Source organism: Zeugodacus cucurbitae, chromosome 5, assembly GCF_028554725.1.
Source record: "Zeugodacus cucurbitae isolate PBARC_wt_2022May chromosome 5, idZeuCucr1.2, whole genome shotgun sequence".
Lineage (NCBI taxonomy): Eukaryota > Metazoa > Arthropoda > Insecta > Diptera > Tephritidae > Zeugodacus > Zeugodacus cucurbitae.
The window spans coordinates 57991878-58008716 of NC_071670.1; the positions used below are offsets into that span (position 1 = coordinate 57991878).

The 16839-nt window shown below is 36.2% G+C and overlaps 4 protein-coding genes across 5 annotated transcripts; 1 reads left to right on the plus strand and 3 right to left on the minus strand.

Annotated features, from left to right (window-relative positions):
* Positions 1-23: 23 nt before the first annotated feature.
* Positions 24-1077, plus strand: LOC105210020 (glycine-rich selenoprotein). The gene is made up of 3 exons (XM_011180734.3): positions 24-200; positions 261-345; positions 413-1077. The coding sequence occupies exons 1-3, from the start codon at positions 182-184 to the stop codon at positions 633-635; spliced, it is 327 nt and encodes a 108-aa protein (XP_011179036.1). The 5' UTR covers positions 24-181; the 3' UTR covers positions 636-1077.
* Positions 1078-1189: 112 nt separating this feature from the next.
* Positions 1190-4291, minus strand: LOC105210021 (alpha-(1,3)-fucosyltransferase C). Its single transcript, XM_011180735.3, has 2 exons — positions 3132-4291; positions 1190-1776 (listed from the first exon to the last, which is right to left on the minus strand). Exons 1-2 carry the CDS (start codon positions 3890-3892, stop codon positions 1320-1322), a joined length of 1218 nt encoding a protein of 405 aa, XP_011179037.1. The 5' UTR covers positions 3893-4291; the 3' UTR covers positions 1190-1319.
* Positions 4292-4835: 544 nt separating this feature from the next.
* Positions 4836-8539, minus strand: LOC105210049 (putative sugar lactone lactonase YvrE). The gene is made up of 4 exons (XM_054231300.1): positions 8274-8539; positions 7451-7888; positions 7241-7391; positions 4836-7167 (listed from the first exon to the last, which is right to left on the minus strand). The coding sequence occupies exons 1-4, from the start codon at positions 8383-8385 to the stop codon at positions 6975-6977; spliced, it is 894 nt and encodes a 297-aa protein (XP_054087275.1). The 5' UTR covers positions 8386-8539; the 3' UTR covers positions 4836-6974.
* Positions 8540-10389: 1850 nt separating this feature from the next.
* On the minus strand, positions 10390-15865 carry LOC105210018 (regucalcin). 2 transcript variants are annotated; one of them, XM_011180733.3, is made up of 4 exons: positions 15721-15865; positions 10948-11533; positions 10746-10884; positions 10390-10679 (listed from the first exon to the last, which is right to left on the minus strand). In XM_011180733.3, the coding sequence occupies exons 2-4, from the start codon at positions 11531-11533 to the stop codon at positions 10487-10489; spliced, it is 918 nt and encodes a 305-aa protein (XP_011179035.1). In that variant the 5' UTR covers positions 15721-15865; the 3' UTR covers positions 10390-10486. The 2 variants fall into 2 exon arrangements, with proteins under 2 accessions (XP_011179035.1, XP_011179033.1); XM_011180731.3 differs by lacking the exon at positions 15721-15865 and adding an exon at positions 13880-14128.
* Between the last annotated feature and the right edge of the window lie 974 nt (positions 15866-16839).

Sequence of the window (16839 nt, forward strand, 5' to 3'; positions counted from 1 at the left end):
GATTTATTGTAAAAATAGTAAAGCTAAAGTACACGTCAAATTTTGTAAATAATTATTTTGTCATGTAATTGTGCTCTTTGATTTTTGGAAGTGCCAGAATTCTTCATTTGTTTACAGCGCAAAATTTTACTAAATTTACTATAATTAGTGGAGCAATCAGCGATTGCAACGCCATCGTAGCATGGTGTATATAGATCGAGGTAAATTGCTTTTAACTATTCAATTATAAAATTGTTTAAGAAATGTAATTAAAACTACAGATGGTCGTATCTTGGAGCGGAGACCATGGAGTGTGGCACGCGTGTTGGAGATATTCACAGGCATCTGGTTTGTGACAGTCACCTTGTAAGTACATTACTAGAATGCGCAATTTGCTGTATAACACTTACATGTTCATATTAACATATTTCAGCTTCCGAACGCTTATGGCTCCCTTCATGAATAATGACAATCCGAGCAACAATACGCGTCGAAGCGGATGGGGCTCAGGAGGTGGAGGTGGACCAGGTGGTGGTGGTGGCCGCGGCGGCGGTAGTGGTGGAGGTGGCGGTTTCAATCAGGGCCTACGTCCAAATCGTCGTATCGGACGTGTTGTGAATACGTCAATGGATTGTAATATACCTGGTGGCGGATGAGCACGGTAACGTGTCCAAGCAATTTTAGACGTTGTGTAAAGTTTTTCAGATGAAGAAATACTTTATGTACGCTTGGACACAGCAGACTTAATCATCACCCATAAAGCACTGTTTAAACTACTCTAAACCGTTGACAACAACACGCCTACAGTGCGTTATACGTTGTCGATTTTTGGCATTTATTGCCTCTATGACGAGCAGCTTTGCAACCCAAAGTTGGGAGAAGTTGTTCTGATATTTACAAATCGACAGCGTATAAATATTAAGGCGTTCTAATAGCAAAATATACACATAACTGTAAATATAATAGTTATCCATAGCTTAATACATAGTCAATAACATTGCAATAGACTTGTTCTCGAATTCAATTGTAACCGCAGGGATTTTTGTGAAAATAATAAATTTGACTCGCCTCAATGGAGTTTGTCCATATAACAGTAAAGATGTGAAGTTTCTTATAAAAAATATTGTGGGGGGGGTCTTGGAACCTGATACATAAGTTTAAAGGAAGAATCCGAAAGAAAATCATATAAAGAGTAAGAACACACATAAAATTCGTCGGGCTTTTGGTGGTCCCTTTTATTTATGAACATAACCGCCATTTCCTTTTCAAATAAATTAAATAAACTACTTAAGTAAGTAAAACATAAATTACAAAACAATAAATTGTAAATTGATTTGAGCTTAAAAATCTATTCGAGCCTCTTTCTTGCATACGTTATGGGTCCAAAAACCATTTATATCTTCATAGGTTTGTGTACGTCTAACAGATGGATGTGTGTGTATGCGCTGACATAGCTCACAATAAGGCAGCGTTTCAACGCCACCATCGTAAGCGTTGACCATGTAATAGCGTCGCCACCAAAAATACTTGGCATACTCTAAGGGATTCGCATTCAAGTAGTTAAGATAAGCTGCCAGGGATGAGACGTTTTTGAAGTCCTGCACGTCAATGTATGAGTGTGGCGGTGCAAAACGCGTATAATTTGCGCCACCATACACCACAGGCACAATGTGCCGCTGCAAAGCATTGTAAAACTTCTCCGTCACATAATCGGTGCAAAGTGAATTTTCAAAACTGAAATAGAATTTGTAATCCTTGTCGAGCATCTCATCACAACTGCTATTGAAGCGTTCACATCTGTAAGAGGAATAAAAGATATGTATATAAGATAATAAATAAATGGTTTAAGAAGACTTCGGTAAGTTTAAGTTTAATGGACCAAAAATCGTTTCAATGGGTTTATAATAAATGTAATCTCTTAAATATTATTTATTTAAACTTATTTATTATTGAAACCTATTAGAAATCGATTTAGCTTGTTAATTACTAATATTTGTCAGATTCAGGTTTTTAAAAAATGTTTGAGGTTATGTTTCACACTACATGGAAGTATATGAAAACGGGTGGTTTACGGTTACTATGACTCGGTGGACGATGAAACGGGATTTCGGTGTCTTCTCGTCACTCTAGTGTTATAGTAGTCACAGCAAACACATCCCAAAAACATTTCCGAGACAATTCACATGCTTAGGCCAGATAAAATATTCGGCTCCGTTACGACTGCGTGGAATAGACTAAGTTGGGAATGATATACATACTAGTATTTATAGACTTGTTTCAGATGAACTATCATATCTCAGAAACTCCTTGACAAAAGTGAATAAACTCCCGAAAAAATATATATTTCTGTACTATTAGTCCAGCATATATTTCTATGAAAGATATATTCTGGTTTGAATTCGACTGTTGACTAATTGGCTTTACGATAGATTACCCAGGTCTTAGTGAAGACATGAAAACCTTTTTCCTTTATAATTCCCAATGTCTGACTACTATATTTCGACCGATTAAACGGCATTGGTATCAGTATCGGTCAAAAATTGGGAGCTGTTTGGACACTAGTGATAACTGTCTACGAAAAATCTCAAAGAAAAACACACGTAGACTATAATAGACAGTCCTTTGTGAACCCTGGATACCCCCTATATTGGCAATTAGGAGTCGACAAAGCGCACTGAACCTACTACAAATCTGCAGCGATTTTTCACTTCTATAATCGCTATTTCGCGAGCTTGTTCGAAAAAGCGAGATCCGTGAAATCTTTTTCTTGGACTCGCAAAGGCGGGACATTCCAGATGAAAGTGATGAGATGATTCCACCTCGTTCTACTCCATGCAGCTTCTACAGCTAGCATCCAATAGACAAAAGGACAATGGCCAGTAAGAACCCCTACGACTAAGTAGGGTAGGCTTTGAGGCTTTCCAGCGATTCACCTAACTGCTTACTCTTTGATAAAATTCGAGTTTACTAGAACTTAGAAAACTATATAAACTAACTGTATTCGAAATAGAAAGTTATCTAAACTTTACCACCATCACAATGTAAACATATTTTATCTTTTTCTAGCAAAATATCAGTTAACTCTATTATCACTGAGTACCTCTGCGTGTACGACATTATCAGACACACTGCAACCACAACAAACAATTTACCTCATGGTGCCACATTTGCCATACACATCCACCTGTATGTGCGCTTGCAGCGCCTTCACCAACGCCTCCCGCTTCGACGGCACCTTACAATTGGACACAAACCAAGCGGCCATTTTACGCTTCCGCTCAATTGACAAAAACAAATCAGCATCACTTTGTGTCCAACTCACATCCACCGACGGCCATATGGGATCCCGTGTGGGCGCAACAATTTGCCGCGATGAAATCATCTTTACCACATTGTAACTCCACACAATGTCCGAATCGAGGCGATAACTCATCGTGAGATTATAGAAATTCCTTTCGGCATTCAAATTATGCCAGGTGTGCTCGGGAGATTCCAATTGTGCGAACACATATAATTGATTGCTGGCACGCTGACGTGGTGTGCCGTTAAATAACGGAAATGTGCGTGCTGTGTGAAAAACAATTGCCGCATAATCGCTGATGGCGGGCAAAAAGTCACGTTGATTGGTGAAAATGCAGTTAACCTGTGCGCACTGCGCATGCAACGTGTCGACGGGCAAGGTCCAGCGTGTGTCCTCGAAGAAGCCATTCCAGAAGAGCACGACATTGCCTTCCGGCGATGGTAATTTCGCCAGACGGAGTGCGTTTGACGTTTGTTCGTTGTTGCGCATGAATAACACCAACGAGATGAGCACCAGAAAGAATATAATGCCGAAGATGGTGCGCAAGGCCAACTTCAAGATGCGCGCATTACTGTACATTTGCGGCGTTGTTTTAAAACGACCAAAGGACATCACACACGAGTGGGATTTTTTTTTTATATTTTTAAATTGCCTGCGCTTACAACGTGCCAACCGATTTTCAAATGTAAAATTTTATTTAATTTTTTTTACATTTACAAAATTTCGCCATTTCGACAGTTGTTAACCGTTAGTGTGTACAGCTTACAGTGTTTTAAGACAACTGTTCGTGTTTGAAGCTTAAATTCAAATTCAAATTTAGCCACTACAATTAGCGCTAGCATGCGCTCACGATTTTCAAATAAAAAACAGTTTAAAATTATCTAGCGATTTTCAAAAGTTGCAAATAATTAAATTTTTATTTTTTTTAGATAAATTTTTTTAAAAATTCATTTTAAATAACTTTATACTTATAATACTGAAAATCTCTATTATTTTTCTAATACGCGCGCGTATAAACCCAATTTCCTTATTGGACAATGTAGACTAAATGCTATTGCTAGAAATGCTTATCATAGTTATGCCACAATTGGTAAAATGATCAGGCCGTAAACCCCTTATTGGTTATTGATACTTCGGCGTACAGTTACATAGGCATTTATTTATAAATAAATATTATATCTTCAAGTGCATGTCTACTCATAACTACCTTTATTTCATTTCCCACCTTTTGGCGTTCCTGTGTTGGTATGCTTATCAATTGACGATAGAGATAAGGACTACAACTCATAACTATAAGGCACGAACCAAATTTATTTGATTTAATGTTGTACCTAGTACATGAAGAACACTACAGTTGCGCAGTAAGGTGGTGCAGAAAAAGTGAAATTACTTTATCTATTTCACCGAAATGTAATTGAGGTTGTTATAGAGGGTACTTTTTTAGAGCATGCTCTAGAGACGCAAACTCACCGATGAAATGAGACGACATGATATCCCAAAACAATGAATTTTACTATCAAAAGTTGATGGTCTAGCGTTCTCCAGAACTGTCTAGCTGTCTAAGCAGCGAAATATCAGTTTTTATACCCTGAACAGGGTATATTAAGTTTGTCACGAAGTTTGTAACACCCAGAAGGAAGCGTCGGAGGCCCTATAAAGTAAATATATAAATGATCAGTATGTTGCACTGAGTTGATTTAGCCATGTCCGTCTGTCCGTCCGTCTGTATATATACGAACTAGTCCTTCAGTTTTTAAGATATCGTTTTGAAATTTTGCAGATTTTATTTTCTCTTCAAGAAGCTGCTCATTTGTCGGAACTGCCGATATCGCACCACTATAGCATATAGCTGCCATACAAACTGAACAATCGGAATCAAGGGCTTGTATGGAAAACTTCCGCATTTTACTACATATCTTCACGAAATTTGGTGTGAGTTATTGTTCATAGAAATAATTTAATCTCCGAAAAAATTGTTCAGATCGGTTCACTGTAGCATATAGCTGCCATACAAACCGAACGATCGGAATCAAGGGCTTGTATGGAAAACTTCCGCATTTGCCGTGGTATCTTCACGAAATTTGACATGGATTACTGCTTAAGGTAATAATATAATCTCCGAAGAAATTGTTCAGATGGGTTAACTATATAACCTTAATGTTTCTAGCAAACAACCCGGCTAAAAAGAATTAGTAAAATGTTTTCTTTTTTTTTACTTACTTTTTCTTACGTATTTAGATTTGCTTAAACACATAAAAGAAATGCACCTGTGAAGGGTATATTAGCTTCGGTACAGCCGAAGTTAACGTTTTTTCTTGTTTTTTTTTTTTAATTTTGGACATGATTTCTCAAACTCTATGCCATTCTTGCATATTTCTCGAAACTTTTTTGGTTTTCTATATTCTCCAAAATCGTTTCTTTGCTAAACGGTTTCACATACGAGATGGTTCAACCGTCCATAAAGCTCGTGAAATCATTACTTTATTCGAACAAACTTTTGGTGACCGAATAAAAACAAGAAAGAGGCCGGCAATTCGCTAACTAGGTCAATGATCTATACTAAGGTAAGTAGGTAAAGCGGAAGTCTTACGGCGCACTTAGGCCTTTAGGAGGCCTATTGTTACACCATTTGGACTAGAATCCCCGCACTCCACCATGTTCTCGCTGAGCCATAGTGTGGTCTTGATAAAGTTGTTCAATTCAACAAGTTTTATAAATGCAATTACGGAGACATCGTCATGAAAATCGTAAACGATCGTTGTATTTCTTTTCCGGATCTTTCTAAGATGTACTACTGTCTCCGCCTCTACTACATCTTGGCTGCTTCTGCAATAGTCATTATATGCTGTCTCCAGTCCACTGGCATGCCTATCAATCAGACAATGACCTCCTAACACTTATACTCAAGTTCTTAAGTCGTTTCTTTTAAATTTCAATATACTGCATACCTTATACCATTCAGGCCACGTTTGTCTGCTTGTTGAGCAAGTCAGAGATTGTTTCCACCGAGACTTAGGTACATTTGGTTTTGACGTATTTGTAAGGTGGAACCTAGTCCGATTAGTTCATCCGCTTCACAGTTTCCAGGAATGTCACTGTGTACTGGAACCCATTGTAGATTTATCATGAAATAGTCAGATAGTCCCAATAAAGCTCAAGACATTCTTTTACTTTCTTCGATGAAACTCTAAAAGATGATCTATACTGATAAAACCATAAAAAGTTTAAGATAAATTGGACTGAACGGATGAACTTTATAAGACTCAGTGACAGTGGACATATTGCCGATATGAAAACACTAAATACGATTTAAGTGCTTCACTTGTTATTAAAATTCAAAACCTCTAAAAAACAACCCTTTATATGTAATCGTATGATATGAAATCAATCAGTTTGACGATTTCCGTTTGTGATATGCGTCCGTACGTTCATGCTAGCGATAAGAATTTGGATATCTTGTTGAAACTACCCCAACACAATTTGGTGTAATCATTGCTTTTAATAGCGTTACGATATGATATGAAAGTGTAGAAATAGAGCAAATTAAACATTAAAATAGACGAAGCAGGCTAAACCCGATTTAGTCAAGACATAAGTACGATTAGACTCTGTAGCCAAAACATTCCATATTCAAATAAAAGTTCCATACCTCTTCATTCCTTTAATAATTTTGTAATTATTTCTTTACAAATCCCTACAATTCTATCGGTTCATTGGGTACTCCACGCGCAGTGAAACCGCTGATTCGAAAGATCTCGCCACAAGGAGTTGTGCCATTTGTCAAATCTACAGAGGTCACATAGAGTTCATTGCGTTTGGCGCCACCAAACGTAGCCGACGATATAAATCTGCAAGGTGTTTCAATGCGCTCAACTATAGTCCACTTCCTGTTACGAGTTGGAGAGATAAGATATAAATTATTGGTTAAGTAGCGATAATTTCAACAGCAATAATGATTACCTGGTGCAAATTTTTAATATTTTATTGCTACCGAATACAACCACATATAGATAACCGGACGTGTCTTGTGTCATGCCGTCCATGACGATCCAACCGCTATGATTGGGTGGGAACTCACTAACATCCAGATGAAAGACAACATTTGGATTCACTGCAAATCAAAAAAAATAAGTAATGTATAGCTTGATAAGAATATATTACGCCACCTACCCGTGCGTCCCGATTTCAAATCGTAATCGAATTGTATAATATCATTTCGACCACTATCGATGTAATAGTACTCATTACGTGTGTAGTTCCATGCCATGCCGTTCGAGAGGTTCACATTTGCCAGTATCCGTTCCAGTTTACCGTTAGCGAATTTATACAGATTTCGATGTGGTCCATGATCGTTCACACCGGCATTGGCGAAATCACAATTACCCGTGCCGGTAAAGAGACGTCCTTTGGCATCACATTTGGCATCGTTCAGACAATTGTTGATGTCACGTGGATTCGTCGTCTCCACTTCAAACAACTTCTTAACAACGTGACACTTCTTGGCATAACCATCCCAGTAAATTTGTGCGGCCAAATGATTGAGGCCAACAGCAAATAGTTTGTCGGAATTTTTATATGGTATAATGAAGGAAACACGGCGGTGATTTACTGTGGAGAGGAGTGTTATGTGAGTTATTAATAGTGATTAATGAAATGTTCTATAATACAATATTTTAGTTCACTTAGCAAAAGAGAAACATTTTTTTTCAAACTGCGAGAGTCCCTAAGGACCCTTGTAGACGATCAAATAAACTCATCAAATCCTTAAGTGTATTAGTGTCGTCGGCTTTTGTCGGCTACAGGTACACTACACCGACTTATCGGCTCTGCTTGATAAAAATCAAAAATTTCTGATATTCTAATTTGACGGCCGCAAGTTGGATCGCCTCCACTCATGCTTGACAAACGTTCGCCTGCCTCCAAACTTAGTAAGAAACAGTCTCACTTGCTTGCTTTTTAGGTTAATTCAGTTTTGATATTATACTATACCCACTTATTTGACATTTGTAGGTCCTCCTTGTAATGGAATCATATCGCACCACTTCTCCAGTATCCAAATCCACATAATATAAATTGGGGTACTTCCAATGCGGTCCTTCGCCCATACTCACTCGTGTGCCATTCAGCGCTTCTATTTGGTAGTTGGCCTTCAGTGCGGTAAAGAAAATAATTAAATTATTTTATTTAAATATTATTTTAAATAAAAACTTACAGCATCGCTACGGGTGTACAGCTGAAACAATAATGTCACTAAAAATATTTTAAATTTTTTTCTCTGAAATATTTTTTAGTGAATTATTTAAATATTACCCATAAAAATAATGCAGCGCTTCGCAGTTTCTGGCATTTTTAGGCAAATTAAAAATTATATCAACAGCATATTTTATAAATTCCACACCTTTCAAGTAGTTATATACTAAATCTTGAATTCCGGACTTCTGGCTTTTTATATTATACGAAATATCAAGATTGAGGTGGACCTTGTAACATTTATATATGTAATTGCGCTTTCCATTTTCAGCGATTTCAAAACACATGTGTGTTTTGTTGACCTTCTCAAAATTCATACAATAGTTGATTATTCATAAAAACTTTTTTTAAAAAGGGCTGAGGCTTATTCGCACTTTTCTCTCTCGTCGAACAGGGCTAAATTTTGCCCCTACTAAGTTTTTTGTACAAATCTCGTAAACTACTAAACCTATATTAACGAAACTTTCAGTAGTCGTTTTTTCAGGCATTTCCTTATATAGTCCAAAAATGGAGAAAATCGGATTATAACCACGCCCACCTCCCATACAAAGATTACGTTGAAAACTACTAAAAATGCTTTAATTCAGTAAGGAAAACGAATAGAAGCCTTAAATTCCATTATAAAGAAGGCACAAAAGAGCTGCATTCAAAATTGTACACAAAATGTTAAATGGGCGTGGTTCCGCCCACTTATGGGTCAAAAACCATATCTCCGAAACTACTCGACTAATTTCAATGAAATTCGGTTTGTAATATTTTGCTTGCATCCCAATTATATGTTGTGAATATAGACCAAATCGGTTCTCAACCACGCCTACTTCCCATATACCAGAACTTTGTAGGCGATCTGAACCGTTTACTTTACAATATATAAAGTAAGCACTAGTGAAGATATCGGAACAGAACTTTGCACAAATACTACATTTATAGTGTGGTATCGCCCTTCTAAAAATTGCCGAAATCGGTCCATAAATTTTCAAGGCCCCTTGTATCGAACATGAGGACCTCAGGGCTTCTAATTCTTTTTTTTTACCGAAAATATAGGTAAATCTCTCAGATATTTTGAAGAAATTCGAAGGGAATATCTTTATTTTAATAATATGGCTCCGTGCCTAAAATACGTGAAATCGGGTCATAACTTCACCTAACTCCCATATACCAAATATTAGGGTTTCCAACATTCAATGGAGTTTATACCATATATATGCCGAATATGTGGGTCAAATTGTTTGTTACATTAATGAAATTAAATAAATAAATTGCGAGAGTATAAAATGTTCGGTTACACCCGAACTTAGCTCTTCCTTACTTGTTCAATATACCTTTTTTTAAATACTTTGGTTTCTGATCGTAAAAAACGATCCCGAGTTGATTTCATAAATGAATCCGCTGCCCGATAATTACACATCTTCCCTATCCGAAAGCGAAACTCAAGCTTAAAAGATAGCTTTGATAGAAAAGTAGCTTAATCACCTTGAAAGTGAGACAGTCTAACTATTCGAACGTTTAGAATAAGTTTGTAGCCATTCTTTCTTTCAAACACTCCATGAACCATATTCTCAATGGACGGCAAAAATGTTTAGGAGGATCTCATGATGTGAGATTCTCTCATTTGTCGAGTCTCAATTACTTACTCAGTTCAAAGTAAACCTTTTGATTACCTCGGGAATACTCATCAACAACTTTAAGAGTTCGAATGTTAGAGTTCTAAGCTCGTCAAATTCTTTAAAATTAGACAAGTAACAACTTTAATCGTAATTCTGAAAGATTAAGACCATAAAAGGAGCAAACGAAGAGACTTGTGACTCTTCTGTCTCACGTTGAATCCCTGTCGTAAAATAATAAGAAAAAACTAGACCTTTAAACTTGTTAAAAATCATATTTGTATTTTTTTATGGTGTAAATTTAATAAGAAACGTATAAAAATTCTTTACATAATGTAAGTATGTAGTATGATTATAGCTGAACCTTGCTCATAGGCAAACCCTTAGCGCCCAAGCCAGTAATCTTGTAAGTGGTGCCAGCCGGAGCGGGTTGATCAAATTTGGCCGATGTTGTCACATATAAGATATCGAGATTGGGACCACCCCAGGCGGCAGATGTGATTTGCTTGCAAGGCATTTTGATTTCCAAAAGCACTTTGCCGGTGCTGAAAATATAATAAAATCATCAAATTTAGAACTTCCCACTTAAATGCAACAATATTGAGACTAACCTTGGATTGACCTTGTATACGGTGTGACCATTGAAAGTGGCTACATAGAGATTACCATCACTGTCTATGGTCAAACCGTCGGGCAAGGTATTGCCCTCCGGCTCCGGTCGGCGCAAATCGAAAACGACTTTTGGTTTAGCTAAATTAATGAAAATATGAAAGTAAGAAATTTTTCAAAATCTAAACACGCTCATATGCTTACTTGGTACACCAGCATCAAAGTCATAATCGTATTCCTTCACTTCATAGTCCGTCGTATCAATATAATAGAACTTATTCGTCTTCTCATTCCATGCCAAACCATTGGAGATGCCCACATCCGTCTTCACCACCGACACCTTGCCACCCTTTTCATACTTGTACAATTCACCCCAACGATCTTTGAACTCATCGCCCACATAACGCATGGTGCCGGCAAAGAGACGTCCACGTGGATCAGCTTTGCCATCGTTAAAACGATTAACCACATACTGTTCGTCCTGTTGCACTTCAAAGAGTACACGCTCTACTTTGCTTGTCGGCGAAACGCCATCCCAATTGACAATAAGTACACGACGGCCAGCACCAATAACGAATTTGCCATCCTGCGCCTCGATCGGCACAATGAAGGCGGCCAGTTCAACGCCTTCAACTTTGCTATGGTAAACCTTATCCTCTAGGTAGTCATAGCGCAGTATCTTGCCAGCTTCGATATCAACATAGTAGAGACTCTGCTTCTCGACATCCCAGTGTGGACCTTCACCGAGGTGCGCATACGAGTTGGGCAATGGTTCGATTTTGTAAGACATCTGTGTGTGGAGAAAAGGGTTAAAGTATTTTCGTTATGAGTAAGAAACCTGACATATTTTTGTATTAACTCTGTGGGTATGACGATTTTGTCTCAGTTCATATTTTATTTGACGAATTTGAGAATAAAATAGGTCTTATCATTGTTAACATAATAAATGAATAAAAAGGGTGTATTATTCTCTGTTCTTTCGTTATAATGTATTATAGTATTTTTATTCAGTTGCACAGACAATTTGTGTAGGTTATCAGCAAGCTAACCTTTCAGAACAGTTGTTTTAAATGTAAAAAAACGTGAAAATCGTTTCAGATTGCTCTAAATTTAATTTTTTGTGTTTTCAATATGCTAGATTTCTTGAGATTTTTCGTAGGCAAACAAAAATTTAGGTTAGTTTTTTATAGAAAATTTATTCAGAGAAACCTCTCCTAACCTTTATTAGAGCGGACATTTTTTCATGCAGCAAGTTAAAGTTTTAAGCGAACACCTCTCTTGAGCGGACAAAAAACTCTCGACCGTGAGTATCCGTCCAAGAGAGGTTTCATTGTATTAAGATGAAAACAATGTAAAAATTTTGTTTCTAAAGAAAATTGGACTTGTAGATATAACTATCTCGACTCTTTTCACGTTCCTGATTATTATACTCTCGCAACAAAGTTGCTACGAGAGTATTATAGTTTTGTTCACATAACGGTTGTTTGTAACACCTAAAACTAAAAGAGTTAGATATAGAGTCATATATACCAAAGTGATCAGGGTGACGAGTAGATTTGAAATCCGGATGTCCGTCCGTCTGTCCGTCTGTGCAAGCTGTAACTTGAGTAAAAATTAAGATATCTTGACGAAACTTGGCACAAATATTCCTTGGCACCATAAGAAGGTTAAGTTCGAAAATGTGCGGAATCGGACCATTGCCACGCCCACAAAATGACGAAAACCAAAAACACATAAAGTGTCTTAACTAAGCCATAAATGAAGTTATAAAAGTAAAATTTGAAATAAAGGATCGCACTAGGAGGGGGCATAATTGGATGTAATTTTTTTGGGGAAGTGGGCGTGACCCCGCCCACATCGGTTATTTGTATTTAACTCGCAAACCAATAAAGCTATATAAACCAAACTTTCTGCAGTCGGTTCTCTTACGTATCCCACCACACACCATGAAAATAGTTGTAATTGGGTAATAATGACGCCCACCTCCCATACAAAGGTTAGGTTGAAAAATTACTAAAAGTGGGTTAACTAACTAACGATATACGTCAGAGACACTAAATTTTGCAGAAGAAATAGCAGAAGGGAGCTGTACTGATATTTTTTTACAAAATGGAAAATGGGCGTGGCATCGCCCACTTATGGGCCATATCTCAGGAACTACTCGACCGATTCGAATGAAATTCGGTATATATTATTTTCTTGGCACCCTGATAACACGTGTGGAAAATGGATGAAATCGGTTCACAACCACGACAACTTCCCATATAACTCAATTTTGAACTCCATCTTATTCCTTCACTTTATAATATATACATAAGGAACCAATGAAGATAGCGAAATAAAACTTTACACAAATACTGTATATGATCTGTGGCATCACAAAAATTGTCGAAATCGAACTATAACTTTTCAAAGCCCCGAATACCGAATATGAAGAATTCAGTGTCCCATGGTAATTTTTAATCGAAAATTTCGGTAAAACTCTCAGGTATCTTAATTTAATTTAGAGGAAATATTTTTCTTCTAATAGTGTAACTTCCCCTACCTCTCATATACCTAATTATAGGATTTTCAAATTGGGTCAAATTGTGTGTTATCTTAATAAAAATATATAAATAAATTGCGAGAGTATAAAATGTTCGGTTGCACCCGAACTTAGCCTTTCCTTACTTGTTTTGTTATAATTTTGAATAAGTCTCACTTCCCTTTCTGCTGCTTACAAGCTTCAATCTAACGTTAATATACCGTAACGACATTTCAAATTGATGAAGGGTATAAAAAGTGAAAGAAACCGCCACTGAGTGATGACCGTGAGTTTTCGACGGTCGTAGAACAGCACAATTCATCACTTTTGTTGCAACAATTGGCAACAAATCAAACAACTATTTAGCTCATAAAATATTCATTTCTACTACTGATGTTGTAGAATCGAACTTTTAATTGCTTTTTTCAATGTGATTTCCTTGCAATGAGCAAAAAGTGCTTTCTGAGCTGTTTCGAGTCATTTTACGGCTTATCCATATTGCACACTAATACGGAAGTGCAGTCGTTGTTTAGACTAAATATTAATGGATTTATGCTCTATCTGAATTGTATATGTATTTATAAAATCATCAATAATAAAAATTGAAAATACCGTTAAATTATTTCCACGTATAAACACTTCCATGGATACCTCAACTTTTCCATCTGCCTCCGATAACTCATCACTATAGCCAAGTAGGCAAACGTTTAGACACACTAAAACCGTAACAATTACAAAACTTAGAAAACGCATAGTTTCTTTGCAAATTACAAATTCTTCAAAGACACAAGTAGCTGTCTATTTTTTGTATCTATAAGTTTGAGAATGCGACTAAACATTCAACACAGTTAGCAGCCCAAAACACGACTGAAACCTTGACTACGGTTGGCGCGACACTTTATAAACTTTCATGGAGCGGCACGAAAGTATCTGGTACAAAGTGTATGTTTGCAAGAGTATACCGCTAATTTATTGGCAATCGCCGAAATCAGCTGTTCGAAGAGCTAAACATCGAGTGATGCAAACAAAGAGTTTTTGAATGAGAACGAGTTAAGCAATGTTTACAGATGTGGGTATGTAGGTATATAAAAAGACACAACATGTTGTCTTTTGACGTGTTCGAAAGCAACAAGTGATTTAACAAGAAAAAATCTAAAACAACTAGAGCAGCGTTTCCCAAACATTTCCCTTCATTTGTGCACTAAAGGAAACTGAGTTCTACATTTGAGTGAAATTTTTGAGGTTATGGTAAGGCTGCAAGGAAGAGTTCTTCAGATAAATGACACTTTTTTGGCCCTGAGGAAGTCGTACCTAAAGACTGTGCTGCCTTCGAAATCCTAACGAACTCAATACTGAACATTCAGGATCAGAACCAGCCCATGAAATATTTTTCGAGCGAAAAAGTCGAGTTGAAAATTATTCTAGAAATAAGCTTTTGAAAAATTGTGAGACTATAAAAATATATGAAATCCCTGATGGAACTAATATCCTTTAAATTCTCTTTTTTTAGTAAAGAATAACTCAAAACTTGTTTTTTTTTCATTTTTTTTAAATGGAATATTTTTAGAAACTGGCTAATTATATAAGTCAATTTTCATAAAAATAAAAAGTAAATGAATTATGGTTAGATAAAATTAAAAACAATATTATTAAAATAAAAAAAAATGAAATTTAAAAATAAATGGAAAATTATTTAATTAAATTAAAAAAAATATTAAAATTCAAATAAATACATTTTTTTTTCACAAAATAGTAAAATATTTTATTTTTAATAAAAAAAAATTAAAATTAAAATAAATAAATTTTTTTTTTCACATAATAATAATTTTTTATTTATTTTTAATATTTAATTTAATTTTTTTTTTAATATTTAAATATTTAATATTTGACTAATTTTTGCTCTCAATTATAAAACTGTTTTAAGCTACTCGGAAAAGTTTGACGAACACTGCCTTAGTGTGTATGAAACTGTGACACTCAGAGCACGAACTACAAGATTTATAGTTTTCTAACAGATTACTATGACGTTGGTGATCACGCTTTTGAATACAGACATACAAAGTATATTTATATGTCTGTATAATTCTGCACATGCTGCGATAGAAGAATGCTGCGAGTAATTGAGGAAATTATAAACTGATACATTTAGACTTCATATACGAGCACACACATCTAGTGCAAACATACTAATTCAATTACATAGATTACTGTATTGAGAACGACTTAAAATGCAGCTGCGAGTACACAAGTGGAATTGAGAGAGCTTTAAAGCGCGCTTAAGCTTTGCTAAGAATTCTTGCATACGCGATGATTTAATAAACATTGGCACACATTTTTTTCTTTATGAGAAATTCTACTTCAAAGCAAGTGACTACACTTCATTTAATTTTTAATAAATATTTAAAAAACCAAAACACTTTGCACAAAAAATAAACAAATTAAAATTTGCGTACCTTTGGTAAATATTACTTGGATCACGCTGCGCAGCAGAGTACAATGTAAGATACACAGAAAAGAAAAGACTGAATGTCAATGAGCAGAGCAGTTCTTTTTATAGTCGATCTGCCGGTAAAAAAATATTCCTAAATACGCTACACACGTGCTTAACGGTAAGTTTGGTGTGCTACATGACTTCGGAGATGTAGTGATATCGGAGAGGCATAAGCTGTTTGAGATTTCTTTTTTGATAAAACTAAATTAAAGAAATGGAATTTGGGCATCAATAATTGAGAAATTTAATCTATAGGGAAATTTTAACAAAAATAATTGAGTTTTTGATTTTTACTTCTTACTATCAACCGAGGAGAAAATATTTTTTTTACATTTTCATGACAAAAAAAATAAATAAGTAAAATAAAGCAATGAATATGCAAATCATCAGAAATATGGTTAAAAAATTATATTTAAAGCAAAATATGTTTAAAAGCTTAAGAAGCAATAGTAGATAATAAAAAAAAATTTAATTCATGAATTTCATTTATTTTCATGAAAAATATTTAGCCCCTTCTTCACTCTACCTGACGATTTCTTCATACTTTTTGAAGATTTTGATTTTCTTATAAAACGCTATGTATGTATGTGATTGGCGTTGCAACCGTTTAGCCGGTTATAGCCGAATCGACGATAGTGCGCCACCTCTCTCTCTCCTTCGCAGTTCGGCGCCAGTTGGAGATCCCAAGTGTAACCAGGTCGCTCTCCACCTGGTCCCTCCCCTTCCTCGGCTTCCTCCGGCGGGTACTGCATCGAACACTTTCAGGGCTGGAGTGTTTTCGTCCATTCGGACAACATGACCTAGCCAGCGTAGCCGCTGTCTTTTTATTTGCTGAACTATGTCAATGTCGTCATATAACTCGTACAGCTCATCGTTCCATCGTCTGCGGTATTCGCCGTAGCCAATGTTCTGAGGACCATAAATCTTGCGCAAAATTTTCCTCTCGAAAACTCCTAGTGTCGTCTCATCTGATGTTGACATCGTCCAGGCTTCTGCACCATAAAGCAGGACGGGAATGATAAGCGACTTGTAGAGTTTGATTTTGGTTCGTCGAGAGAGGACTTTACTGTTCAATTGCCTA

Coding starts and splice junctions, on each gene's coding strand:
- LOC105210020 (XM_011180734.3), top strand. Junction 346..412: donor TGGTTTGTGACAGTCACCTT/GTAAGTACATTA, acceptor AACATATTTCAG/CTTCCGAACGCTTATGGCTC.
- LOC105210021 (XM_011180735.3), bottom strand. CDS start 3,892: ATGTCCTTTGGTCGTTTTAAAACAACGCCGCAAATGTACAGTAATGCG. Junction 1,777..3,131: donor GGCAAATGTGGCACCATGAG/GTAAATTGTTTG, acceptor TTCCTCTTACAG/ATGTGAACGCTTCAATAGCA.
- LOC105210049 (XM_054231300.1), bottom strand. CDS start 8,385: ATGGGCGAAGGACCGCATTGGAAGTACCCCAATTTATATTATGTGGAT. Junction 7,392..7,450: donor TTTGAAATCGGGACGCACGG/GTAGGTGGCGTA, acceptor TTTGATTTGCAG/TGAATCCAAATGTTGTCTTT. Junction 7,168..7,240: donor ATATTAAAAATTTGCACCAG/GTAATCATTATT, acceptor AACTCGTAACAG/GAAGTGGACTATAGTTGAGC.
- LOC105210018 (XM_011180731.3), bottom strand. CDS start 14,020: ATGCGTTTTCTAAGTTTTGTAATTGTTACGGTTTTAGTGTGTCTAAAC. Junction 10,885..10,947: donor CTTTGATGCTGGTGTACCAA/GTAAGCATATGA, acceptor TCATTAATTTAG/CTAAACCAAAAGTCGTTTTC. Junction 10,680..10,745: donor GTATACAAGGTCAATCCAAG/GTTAGTCTCAAT, acceptor TTATATTTTCAG/CACCGGCAAAGTGCTTTTGG.